At 48.2% G+C, this 13,614-nt stretch overlaps 1 protein-coding gene across 1 annotated transcript; it reads right to left on the bottom strand.

Annotated features, from left to right (window-relative positions):
* Window positions 1-2,598: 2,598 nt before the first annotated feature.
* On the bottom strand, window positions 2,599-12,928 carry LOC105463338 (LY6/PLAUR domain containing 8). The gene is made up of 5 exons (XM_011710372.3): window positions 12,657-12,928; window positions 12,157-12,276; window positions 9,901-10,065; window positions 8,269-8,406; window positions 2,599-3,046 (listed from the first exon to the last, which is right to left on the bottom strand). The coding sequence occupies exons 1-5, from the start codon at window positions 12,709-12,711 to the stop codon at window positions 2,808-2,810; spliced, it is 717 nt and encodes a 238-aa protein (XP_011708674.2). The 5' UTR covers window positions 12,712-12,928; the 3' UTR covers window positions 2,599-2,807.
* Between the last annotated feature and the right edge of the window lie 686 nt (window positions 12,929-13,614).

The following is a 13,614-nucleotide window of genomic DNA, read 5'->3' as shown; positions in this document are numbered from 1 at the left end:
AAAAAAGGTAGACACACAGGCAGGAGGGGCACTCTGCTCAATTCCCTGCTCTGGGTAAGGAGGTGGGAGCCAGTAATGCAAATGGAAGTACATTAGGGTACTAGTTTATACTCTATTAACAGGATGAAAAGCATCTACCCCTGGGCAGTACCCACTATTTCTGTTTAACTTTGCTGCCCTGTCTTTCTGCTCTCTTTCCACCTTCAGTCTGCAGTCTAGGCAAGCTTCCCAGAATGGAAACCCAATCCCACTCTTACTATCTCACTTAACTATACACTGACTTCCCATGGCCTTCAATTTAAAGCCAGAGTCATCTACAATGCTGTGGAGACCTCCTGGGCTCTGGTCCTGCTTGCCCTTCAGGCAGGCTCCCACGTGACCCTTTGCAGTTCCCCAAACTTGTCGCTGCTTCCTCACATCAACATGGAGTACTGGGGCTTCCAGGAGACATTAAGAACTGGCTAGCTGGTAGTTCAGACAATGCAGATGAGAGGCAGAGAAGCCCCCGATGCTGTCTGTGAGGCCATGGTGTCAGCAGCCACGGAGGGCCTAGGAAGGGCGAGTAAAGTGTATACGAGATTCTGAGACTGAGACAGAAGCAGCTGTAACCTTAGTGAGGTTGGCATCGTCAGAGGGAGCTGAGCAGGGACAGTTCCTTCTACATCAGCATTTCTTGTGGCCTCTCTTCCCACTGTCTTTAGGGAGCACCCTCCAGACTGCAATCTTCTACTGTTAACATTTACTGCTTGCCAAGCTCTGTGCTAAGCTTCACAGGGAGAACTATGTTGACAGACCTCACAACCCCATGTAGCAGACCTTATCACTATCCCCATTATACACTTGGGGAAACTAAGGCCCAGAGAGGAAAAGTCTCTTGCTCAAGGTCCTGTGGCTGGATTTACGAGCATAAGTGATGGATGTCACTGCCAGCCCTGGCCCCTGGGCCATTCTGCACAGCCCTCCAGGCACTCTCTCTTTGTACTTATCAGCTGGCTACAGACAGAGCACTTAACTGAGAGTCCAATGGTCATGGGGGATGGTGGAACTGTGGGAACAAAGAAGCATGACGCCTTCCTTACTCCTGGAGAAGAGCAACCCTGGACAGATGTCCAACCAGGAGCATCTATATGGAGTTTAAGTTGCTGAGAAATAAACTCCCATTGTGTGATTTTTTTTTTTACTAAGGTATACTTGTTATAGCAGCACAACCTAGCTTATTATATTAAGAAGTAATAGCAACTTTACAATGGAGAAACCTGAAAGATATTAACCTTAACCAAGGTTAACATCACCAGTAATATGACTCGTCGACGTCACGTATCTCCTGATAAAATGCACTGAGACGGGCATATCATTGCCGTGGTTTTCTTGCCAAAAATGCATCACCTCAATCTGATCACAAGAAAACTTCAGACGAGCTCAGATTGGGAAACATTCTATAAAATGGCCAATAATCTTCTTAATTATCGAGGTCTGGGTAGATTCCAGAACTGCCGCCATTTGAAGGAGACTGAGGGGACATGACAATTAAATGCAAAGAATTGGATCCTGGATCAGGAAAAAAAAGACATCCATAGAAACTGGTGAAATGCAAATGAGGTCTGTTCGTGAGCAATATTGTTTCTGTGAACATTTCCTGCTTTCAGTAACTGTACCGTGATTATCTAAAATGTGAACGTGAGGAGAAGCTGCATGAAGGAGATAGTGGAATTCTGTGTACTAATTTTTGCAAGTTTTCAGTAAGTCTAAAATTCCATTTCAAAATCACAAGCTGAAATCAGTAAGAGTACATGTGGTGATGAGTTGCCATCCGAGGACCTTTATGGTGGCTTTGTCCACGGTGCATTGCCAGCAATCCTGGCTAATGTTGACCCACATCAGTTTACAAAAAAATATTTATTACCGCAAACCCCATTTTTCCAAGCTCAGCTCAAGGCCCACCTTATTTACTAGACCTAGACCTCTGGGCATATTCGATTGAATGGTTTTCTTGCTCCCTTGGCATTTGATACGGAGTTAGTAACTCTGTGTTTGATTATAAGCTCTCTGAGGGGCCGGACTGGGGCTCTGTGGCCACATTCCATTCTGCACAAGGCTGCAGAAAACTTCCTCAACCAGGAGTGGAGCCTGGCATTGCAGCTTTCCCAGTGACTTACTCGTGTCCCTGCCTGGGAAGGCTAGTCAGTAGGAGCATGCTGGTCGTCAGCAGCCCCTCCAACCCTCCTTGGGCCCCCATCGTGATAGGACCCTGAGATGATGCTGTTTTCTTCACTCGCTGTGGACTTCTGACCACAATCAGGACAACTGTTGAAGGGCCATATATTGGCCAATACTGAAGGAGCTTCTGTACTGGGGTCAACACCGGCCTTATAAGGTAGGTGGGGAGCTCCTTGTGTGTGACAGTGCGGGTGGTGGCATGTCCGTCCCCAGAGGTGCAGGCTGCAAGGTCGAGGGGTTGGCTTCCCAGAAGCACAATGAGCAGGGATGTCATCAGATCCCAGAAACAAACGTGCACAGTTTCAAAGGCAAGGACCCCACCTGCAGCCCAGGAGTGGGAGGTGGTGCTGGATAACAGCTCAAATGAGGCCCAGCCCAGAATGCATCAGGACAGATTTGGGCAGTGAATGAACCAGCGCTTTAATAATGGAGAACAAGGCAGCTGTCGGCATTACCTGGAGACCTGTGACTCCCACTTACTGGGCAGTTAAATGGGGCAGGGCAGGGAAAGAGGGTGTCAGTACTCTATGGGGTCTCTGGACCTCAGAGCAGCAGAAATGGGGTGCTGGGCAAAGTGCAGCCCCAGGACCTCAGGGCCACAGTCCCAGCAGAAGGAGGCTGGCAAAGGCCAAGAGGCTGAGGGAAGCTTTGAAGCCCATGTTGTGGGAAGTGGTCGGCGTAGACGTGGGGGTTAAGCTGTTTACGTTTGCACACTCAAACTTTCGAAAGATGACTCCTCCAAAAGTCTTATTTTCACCAGACAGGAACTGACAGGTGGCGTTACTGACATTGGAACAGCCTTTCACCACGAGACTGTTAGACTCAGTGTCTGTGAATGCAAAGGAGACAGGAGGGATGCCACTCAGTCCTTTGCCCTTCCACTGCTCTCAGTTCGTCACCTGCAGCGTGGTGGCCTGGTGACCGGCAAGAGCTGGTGTGCTCCTGAAACCCAGGCAGGAAGGAGCCTGCATGTTCAGAGTCAAGAAGACCACGTGGCAATGGCAGAGAGACCCTGGAGGTCAGAGGCCTAGACTCCCACCGCCACCTGACCCTGGAGGCAGCAGACTCCTGGGGCAAGTGGCCAGCCCAGGCTAAACAGAGAAGGTCAGAGCTGGACCTGGGACTCACATCTCCCGTGTTCCTGTGTAGCTGGAAGGTGAGGAAACCAGGAACAGGTTCAAAAGGCAGTTCTCTGTTCTCAGTTCAGGCAGGGGTCAGTACCTTGGGCTCCCCCTCCCCTTCCAGGCTTTGTTTTCCGTCCTCACTCCTCTCTGGACCTGAGTCCTCCCTGCCTGAGTTTTCCCCGAGAAGAAGGAAGGGCCACCAGGAGGGATGTAAGAGACCACGTCTTGTCTCTGCCATAAATTGGGGTTCTGCTATGTTTAATCATGTTTTGAGATTCAGGTGCTAGTAAAAGGCCTAGGGCGTTTGTACAGAAGACGTAGTTATGATAGCAGCCACCGGTTATTGAGCACGTACTGTGTGCCCCGATTGCTCTGTCAGCTGCAATTCACACAGCCCTGGAGGCAGGCACCTCACAGAGGCCAAGGGACTCACGGAGGTGAAGTGACTCCACTCACCACTTGTCAGAGGCAGGGCTGCGATTTGAGTTCAAGGCCGGCTCTAGGACCAGGCATGGTGGCTCACACCTATAATCTTAGCACTTTGGGAGGCCGAGGTGAGAGGATTACTTGAGGCCAGGAGTTTGAGACCAGACTGGGAAACATTGTCTCTACAAAAAATTAAAAAGTTATCCAGGGGTGGTGGCACGTGCCTGCAGTCCACTACTGGGGAGGCTGAGATGGGAGATCGACTTGAGCCAGGAGTTTGAGGCAGCAGTGAGCCAGTGATCACACCCCTGCATTCTAACCTGGGTGACAGAGCAAGACCCTGTCTCGAACAGCAACAACAACAATGGCTGATTCTAAACTTGCTTGGAAAAGGAGTGGGAAACCTCCAAATGCTGTTTTATAGCAAGCATCCGTGCTGACGTTTTTTGTTTTGAGATGGAGTCTCTCTCTGTCGTCCAGGCTGGAGTGCAGTGGTGCAATCTTGGCTCACTGAAGGCTCCATCCCCCAGGTGCAAGCGGTTCTCCTGCCTCAGCCTCCCGAGTAGTTGGGACTACAGGTGCATGCCACCACACCTGGCTAATTTTGTATTTCTAGTAGAGACGGGGTTTCACCATGTTGGCCAGGCTGATCTTGAACTCCTGACCTCAAGTGATCAGCCTGCCTTGGCCTCTCAAAGAGCTGGGATTACAGGCATGAGATACCACACCTGGCCAGTGCTGAAAACTGAGTTAGAGTGAGTTAAGGAGGTGTGTTTCATGGAATATTTCTACTGTATTTAAAAAAATGATCTTGAACAAAAAGAAACAAAAATACCCCTACATTTATGATAGCTTTGATCTGTCTGGCTTTCAGCGTAAGTCAAGTCCTATGAGAAAGAAGAAAATTGATCCCTTTTATCAGACCTGGGGACAAGATAAGCAGAGAGAGAAATATCTTTCTGATGTCATGTTGCCTTAGGACACAGCTTTAGAATTTAAAATCATAGCAGTTTAGACATCCCAGAAATCTTAAAAGTGAAAGGCGCTTTAAATGGATATTACTAAGGAAAGAAGCCGTTTTGAAAAGGCTACATACTGTATGATTTCAACTATAGGACAGTGTGGAAAAGGCAAAACTCTGGAGGCAGTAACACAGATCAGTGGTTGTCAGAGCTTGGAGGGCAGGGAGGGGTGAGTAGGTAGAGCACAGAGGAATTTTAAGGCAGTGGAAATGCTCTATATGGTACTACTACAATGGTGGACGTATATCATTATACATTTGTCCAAACTCACGGAATACACAACACCAAGGGGGGCCCTAATGTAAGCTGTCAACTTTGGATGATGCTGTATCAATGTAGCCTTATTGCTTAGAACAAATGTACCTCTCTGGTGGGATGTTGGCAGCGGGGAGGTTATGCTCTGGTGGGATGTTGGCAGCGGGGAGGTTATGCTCTGGTGGGGATGTTGGCAGTGGGGAGGTTATGCTCTGGTGAGGATGTTGGCAGTGGGGAGGTTATGCTCTGGTGGGGATGTTGGCAGCGGGGAGGTTATGCTCTGGTGGGAGGTTATGCTCTGGTGGGGATGTTGGCAGCGGGGAGGTTATGCTCTGGTGGGTATGATGGCAGCGGGGAGGTTATGCTCTGGTGGGGATGTTGGCAGCAGGGAGATTATGCTCTGGTGGGATGTTGGCAGTGGGGAGGTTATGCTCTGGTGGGGATGTTGGCAGTGGGGAGGTTATGCTCTGGTGTGGATGTTGGCAGTGGGGAGGTTATGCTCTGGTGGGGATGTTGGCAGCGGGGAGGTTATGCTGTGGTGGGAGGTTATGCTCTGGTGGGGATGTTGGCAGCAGGGAGGTTATGCTCTGGTGGGATGTTGGCAGCGGGGAGGTTATGCTCTGGTGGGATGTTGGCAGTGGGGAGGTTATGCTCTGGTGGGATGTTGGCAGTGGGGAGGTTATGCTCTGGTGGGAGGTTATGCTCTGGTGGGGATGTTGGCAGCGGGGAGGTTATGCTCTGGTGGGATGTTGGCAGCAGGGAGGTTATGCTCTGGTGGGATGTTGGCAGCGGGGAGGTTATGCTGTCTTGGGGATGTTGGCAGCAGGGAGGTTATGCTCTGGTGTGGATGTTGGCAGCGGGGAGGTTATGCTGTCTTGGGGATGTTGGCAGCAGGGAGTTTATGCTCTGGTGTGGATGTTGGCAGCGGGGAGGTTATGCTGTCTTGGGGATGTTGGCAGCGGGGAGGTTATGCTGTGTTGGGGATGTTGGCAGCGGGGAGGTTATGCTCTGGTGAGGATGTTGGCAGCGGGGAGGTTATGCTCTGGTGGGATGTTGGCAGCAGGGAGGTTATGCTCTGGTGGGATGTTGGCAGCAGGGAGGTTATGCTCTGGTGAGGATGTTGGCAGCGGGGAGGTTATGCTGTCTTGGGGATGTTGGCAGCGGGGAGGTTATGCTGTGTTGGGGATGTTGGCAGCGGGGAGGTTATTCTCTGGTGTGGATGTTGGCAGCGGGGAGGTTATGCTCTGGTGGGGATGTTGGCAGCAGGGAGGTTATGCATGTCGGGTAGATGGGAAATTTCTATCACTTTTGCCCAATTTTGCTGTGAATCTAAAACTACTCTGAAAAACAAAGTGTATTTTAAAAAAATAGTAAAAAGACATTCAGGGCTGGGCGCTGTGGCTCACACCTGTAATCCCAGCACCTTGGGAGACCAAGGTGGGCGGATCACCTGAGGTCAGGTGTTTGAGACCAGCCTGGCCAACATGGCGAAACCCCGTCTGTACTAAAAATACAAAAAGCAGTCGGGTATGGTGGCACATGTCTATAATCCCAGCTACCCAGGAAGCTGAGGCAGGAGAATCGCTTGAACCCAGGAGACTGAGGTTGCAGTGAGCTCAGATCGTACCACTGCACTCCAGCCTGGGTGACAGAGCAAGATTTCCTCTCAAAAAAACAAAAAATAACAAAAAAAAGAGGTTCAGTATAAGCAGTGCTTGATGCCGCTGAAAAATCCATAATTACAGTTAAACACTGATTTATGATGCTAGAATTGACACTTAACAAATATTGAAATGAAAGTGTACCTGGATATTAGTGCTCTTAAACTCTTATTATTTGGAGCCATATTTTGGCAGAGACTGGCTTGTTGTTCATTTTAGCTTCATGCCTCCTTCTTTCCTTCGGGGTCATACTACCTGACTATGTCAGGCTCCCTTACAGCCAAGATGACTGTCTTACTGGGTCCTAACCAGTGAACTGTGGGAGGAAGTGATGCATTCACATCCCAGCCCAACCCACAGAAACCCACCTGCCTTCCTCCACTACCTCTCTCTCCTACTGCTGGCAAGAAAGGATACAGCACAGAGCTGCCAAGACCTGGTGAGTGGGGGCCAGAGCTACAGGACAGAAGGAGCCCATGGCCTGGACTCTGCAATTAACTGCTCCAGCAAGAAATAAACATCTATTGTATTGAACCATAGGCTTTGGAGGTTGTTCTTTAACTCTTTAACTAGTTAAGGTTTCTAAATCTTCTTAGCTTTAATTTCTAAGACAGCGTATACTGACAGATGGAGTCCACATAAACAGAAGTTCTTTGGGGTCCTCAATAATTAAGACATAGAGTCTTAACAGAGGGCCTGAGATCACAAGATTTGAGAACTACTGATGGCCTCTAATGTCCCTCTAACACAACCTGAATCACTAAGAAAGAGGGGAGGCATGGAGGAAGTGCTGGTTTGCCCCATTTGTTTCCTGCGTAATTGCTGTAAGTCAGATGTTGATGCCATCTGGATACTCACTGAAGTGCCTGGACTTAAGATATCCACCCAAGGGAAAGGAGAACAGGTGAAAAAGGAAGAGCCATAGCTGGGAGGACACAGGAAGGCCACTCGCACAGCCAGCACCCACCCAGGGCATTGCTGGTGTTATTAACAGCAATTAAATTACCTTAACTAATAAATTTAATAACCTTTAACTCTTTGGGCAAATGTTAGAAATGTGTGTTTTACAATGGTTAGTATCAAATTGCTTTTATAGAAAAGGACAATTGGTTGGACTTTAAAACCCAATTTGACTCTTTCCGCCAGGTGATCCAAGCTACCAAAAGCCAACACCTCTTAGTGACAAGTAGAGAAGAAAAGTGTAGATATAAAAGGAAATAAAAGTTGCACCAACCCTCACCTACAGAATGACGCAACCTGGTAAAGAAGTAAATGTGAGGAGGGGTGTGATGCGCTTAGACAAACGTGACTGGATTACAAGCCACAGGAGAATAGAGTTCAAGGGAAGCGTAGCCCAGGAGAAACAGCTCTGGTCTAAGAAGGCAAAAATAGCAACGAGCTCAAGGCTACATGAACAGCCTCTTTATTTAAAGACATTATGACCTTTATCCCCCTTGTTCCACTACTCCCCTGGTCCTTCTGTGTTAACCCAGAATTTGTGAACCAAGACTTGACATGTTCCCAGCTCAAGTCCCACAGAGGAATTAGAACTACAAGACTTACCATTCTTAAATTCTGCAACTAGAAAGACACACTGCTCTTCTTCATAACATTTCCAGGGCTTCCCACTACAGGAAGTTCCATTAGATTCATAACAAGCAAGGCACTCTGCATTGCTGGACACATTCTTCTGGGGAGGGTCTGGAACAGTCAGAGTCATTGCTCAGGACAGTGTTATCATACGGAACATGGGAGGAAGGGGATAGGCAAGCAAAGAAACCACCAAAGAGATCCTGAGAACGGAGCAATTGCATCCTTGGAAATCTCAGATCTAGCCTTGAAAACACCATGTTCCCTCAAAATATTTATTACACACAGCTCCACAGATCTGCCCTTACAGACTGTCTAGTCTTCAAGAACTATGGCCCATCAGTGTGTTGGGGTATAGACTGAGAAAGGTAAGATTTTGAGCTAAAACCAAACTATAGTCAACATCAACATTAGCCATCATGAACATTTGCCAACAAGTGGGTGACTGTTACCAAATCTTGCTCTGAACGAATAAACACAGGCCATTATTTAACATTATGACTAGAAGAAAAAAATGTATAATGAGACCAGCTCTGCTCTTAATTAACTGTGCTTTACGACCATGGCCAATAAACTTTGCCTTTTCAGCCACATTTTCTGTTTTTCAAAGAGAGCTTTGGTCTAGATCAGCAGGTCTCAAATCGTGGTCCAGGATATCCTGAGTCCCCGAGACCTTACAGGGAGTGCTGCAGGGCTCAAACCATCATGGTCCAGGATGTCCTGAGTCCCTGAGACCTTACGGGGAGTGCTGCAGGGCTCAAACCATCGTGGTCCAGGATGTCCTGAGTCCCTGAGACCTTACAGGGCTCAAACCATCGTCATGATAATACTAAAATATTATTTACTTATTTCACTCTCTTTCTCTTGTGAACATAAAGTGGAGTTTTCCAGAGGCTCCATGATGCGTGATACTGTAACAGACTAAATGCACAAGTAAATATGAGAATCCAGCTGTCTTCTATGAAGTCAGAAACTAAAGAATTTGCAAAAAGTATAATAACAATGCCACCCTTCCCATTGTATATATTTCTTTTGGAAAATATAGTTATATTAATGTTGATGTGTCATGGGTTTTGGTTATTTTGGCGAGCTAGTTACAATTTCTAAATTTTCTTAGCTTTAATTTCTAAGACAGTGCGTATTGACAGGTGGAGTCCACATAAATGAAAGTTCTTTGGGGGCCTCAATAATGTTTAAGACATAGTGTCTTAACAGATGGCCTGAGATCACAAAATTTGAGAACTACTGATGGGAACTAATGTCCGTGTCGCACAACTTGCAATGTCTGTCTTCACTAAGAAAGAGGGGAAGTGCTGGTTTGCCCCATTTGTTTCCTGTGTAATTGCTGTAAGTCAGATGTTGATGCCATCACTGAAGTGCCTGGACTTGAGATGTCCACCCAAGGGTAAGGAGAACAGGTGAAAAAGGAAGAGCCAGGGCTGGGAGGACGGAGGAAGGCCACTCACATGGCCAGCACCCACCCAGGGCATCGCCCACGCGGCCAGCACCCACCCAGGGCATCACCCGCACAGCCAGCGCCCACCCAGGGCATCGCCCACGCGGCCAGCGCCCACCCAGGGCATCGCCCACGCGGCCAGCACCCACCCAGGGCATCGCTGGTGTTGCCGCAGTCCTTTCCTTGGCAGCACCGGCTTACAAAACGGAAGTGTTCTGTAGCAGACACGTGGACAGTGAAGGCTGTAACGTGCGTCTCCTCACTGCAGTTCTCCGCGGAGCAGAACATTTTCTGGTATAATCTGATTGCTGTCTCTACACAAAGACAAACACAGACTGTCAGCCCCGATAAGGAGGAGGTGTGGGGAGGGTGGAGACCCGGAACAGCAAGTGTTTCAGGCAAAGGCAGAAAATGCAACCTCGGTGTGATGTGGTTTGGAGACACTGGAGAGGGTTTTCTGGAAAAAATAATAATAATTCTTCCCCATCAGGTAGCCCCTCCTTTGAGCAGGAGACTATCAGAGGTGCAGGTTAAACTCCAGGCAAAAGTGCTTGGGAGCCTGAAAATGGGTGGTCCAGGTGGGCAGTCCCTGAAGCCACCGGTAAGTCCTAAGATCTGTAAAAACGATCGAACAGACATGATGAGCCTTATGTACAATATGACATCCACAGTTCCTGCCTAAAAATTGAACCTGAATCCAGTCAAGCTTCTAGCCAGCGCTATCTAATATGGTAGCCACTAGCTATTTGCGCCTATTTAAATTTAAATCTTATTAATTAAAATCAAATCAAATTTAAAATTAAGCTCCTCAGTCAGAGCAGCCACATATGAAGTGTTCAGTGGCCACACGTGACTGCAGAACGGCATGGTGTTAAGACAGATACTTCCACCACTGAAGAAAGTACTACTGGACAGCCCTGATTACCTACACAAGAAATACTGAGAACAGGAGAGCAAGTTATATCATACCACTAGGGAGCAATCAACCACAGCTAGAACATGGGACAGCTACAGGGCAAGTGACCCATTTCTCCAACAAACCAACAGGATTGAACAAAAAATGATGGACGCTCTTATAAAACAAGTTAGGTTTAACAGACCTAACAGCAAAATGGGGGATGTGGCTGGGATCCTAATTCCACACGTAGACCATATCATGACATCTTTGAAACAATTAAGAAATGTTTAAGATGGCCTGGGTATTAGAAGAAATTAAAGAAATACAGTTAACTTTCTCAGGTGTGATAACAGTATGTGTCTTAGTTCATTTTGTGTTGCTATACCAGAATAGCATGGATTGGGTAATCTATAAAGAGAATAAATTTATTGTTTACAGTCCTAGAGTCTGCAAAGTACATCAAAGTGCCAGCCTCTGGTGAAGACTTTCTTCTGCATCATCCCGTGGCGAAGGGCAAGAGAGGGTGAGAGCAAGTGAGGGAAAGGGGGGGCCAGACTCCCTTTTATCAGGAACCCACCTCCACACTCACGACATTAATGCATTTGCAAGGGCGGGGTCCTCATGGCCTAATCACCTCTGAATGTCCCACCTCTTAATGCCATCACAATGGCAGTTAAGTTTCAACATTAGTTTTGGAGGGAATATTCAAACCATAGCAATATGGTAGTTATGTAAAAAAAAATTATGATCAGAGATAAATAGTGAAGTATTTATGGAGAAAATGACCAATAACATGTACACACATACGCATATATATGTGTGTGTCATGTCTATTTATATAATGTTTAATTTAAAATACCATAGCCAAAAATACTATAGTAAGAAAAAAAACTATAGTGAGAAAATAGCAAAATGTTAATAACTGCTGACACAGGGTAGTGGTTACAGGGCAGTTCGTTATACTCTTCTTCCTACTTTAAACATACACGAAGTGCATTTGAACGTGTCTATTACAAAAAAAGTTAAGAAGAAATCTAAGTGCTCTGAGAAAGAGGGTACAATAGTGGTTACGCTCCAAACGCCCTGTGGGGAGGTCTTGAACGAAGGAAAGTATGTTTGATCCAGGAGAGGAGGAACCATGAGGGAGAGATAAAAGGGCTGAGGAAAAGGAAGAATGAAAGCTTCCAGAGCAAATCTGCCTGGTAATTTAACTAAGAGCTGCCCTTGCTTCCCACATCCACGTACATGCCTCTAGAATGAAGCTTTGTGATCAAGGGCATCAGTGTCCAAAACACGAGGGTCTCCCATGTGCTTTGACCCCGTGTTCTTGTCTGGCTCCTGCTTGTCTCAGCCGTGCGTTGTTTCCCCTGGGAGTCACCTTTGTGGTTTCCTCTCTCCTTGGACAGCATGTCCCCATCTCTGCCTTTCTTTCCTGCCTGGACGTCGTCTCCAGCTCCCTCCCGGTGCAAGCCCCAGAGGCGGGAAGGACACACACACGCCGGCTCACCTGGAAAGGAGCTGACTGAGGAGCTGACACAGCTGGTGTTGGCGTGCAAGGGACATTCAGAGGCAGTGCTGTTGACACAGGATCGTTCCCATGAATTACACTGCACACAGCTCAGAGATTCTGAGGACACAAGACGTCCAACACCAGTCAACATTCAGTAGACATTTATGGAGCAGACTCTAGGAAAAGCGCTGCTCCCACCTTGCAGTACGAGACGGGTGGGATGGCACCCCTGCCCTCTGGGGATCCCTGACATTGATGCTGTAAGATGAGCCACCTAATGAGTTTCTCCCACTGCTCACTATTCCCCAGTGGAAAGATCCAACCTTCAACAACAATACAGAGTGGCCCCTTGAAAGCAGGCTGCACAGACAGGTCTCGTGGTCATCACTAACCGCAATTTAACATGCGAGGCCCTCGGGACTTTGACAGCAAGAAGACACTGGTGAGGTGGAAAAGAGGGTCTCCATCCTAAAAAGGGGCCGCGTGAGTTCTCTTACCTACAGCTGCAACCACAAGCACTGCAGTGATACCAGCGACGAGGACGCCCTTCATGGCGCGGGAGCTGACTTCTCCCAAGGATGGGGACCACGGGGCCTGGAGCCTGAAGAGACACAAAGAAGGCAGCCGCGGGGCCTTGGAGGGCTGCCTGCCATCCCCTGCGGGTTTCAATCACACTGTAACAAGCCCAGTACTCAGTCCGTCCTTGTGGCAGAAAGAATCAAAATCCTGAGCTGGGAGCACAAAGCTGACTCCACCCTGCTGCAGAGGTCCAAGTTTCCTGAGTCTCAGCCTGCAGGAGCATCTACACACGCGTGTCAAACACAGCCAGGGGCCGTTTCCCGTGGGGCCAAGTCAGTTGCAAAATGTGCGGGCCGATGAATTTTTAGTTTCACTTTGGGGACGGGGTCCAAGAAGAAAGAGCTGGGCTGGGGTCTGTGCCCCTCCCTCCCCCAGAGCACATTGTCCCTCCTGCAGCTAGCCTCTCACCGCGTCCTTATTTTACACTTAGGGGTTCTGTTGCTGCCACCGCCACCACCTCCGCAATAGGCAAACATCTGCTGAGCACTTACTCCATTCCAAGCACTTTGCAGGTATTAGTTTATGTAATTCATCTGCTGTAGCAGGCAGGTACTATTGTTAGCATCCTGAGAAAAATCAAGCCTTAGAAGGACTGGGTATTGCACTGAAAGTCAAGGTCTTACTTCTGCGAGGTATCAGAACTGGAGTTTAGCCTATGTCCCTAACCGCCAGCCCACACCGCCTTCCACTGTTCCCACAGTCCTGGGCCTGTGGCACTAAATCAGAGTTCCCCATGCACTTCCCAAGAGTGTGTCACCAGCCTCTCTGCACCTTGCCTTCCCTGCCTGCAGATCGTCTGAGTTAGACCTTTGAGGATTGCAAAGGCGTGGTCACATTCATTAGAATTCGAAAGAACTCCCAGAATTCCAACTTGCT

Source organism: Macaca nemestrina, chromosome 1 (assembly GCF_043159975.1).
Source record: "Macaca nemestrina isolate mMacNem1 chromosome 1, mMacNem.hap1, whole genome shotgun sequence".
Taxonomy (NCBI): domain Eukaryota; kingdom Metazoa; phylum Chordata; class Mammalia; order Primates; family Cercopithecidae; genus Macaca; species Macaca nemestrina.
This window is presented reverse-complemented; position numbering and strand designations above follow the sequence as displayed.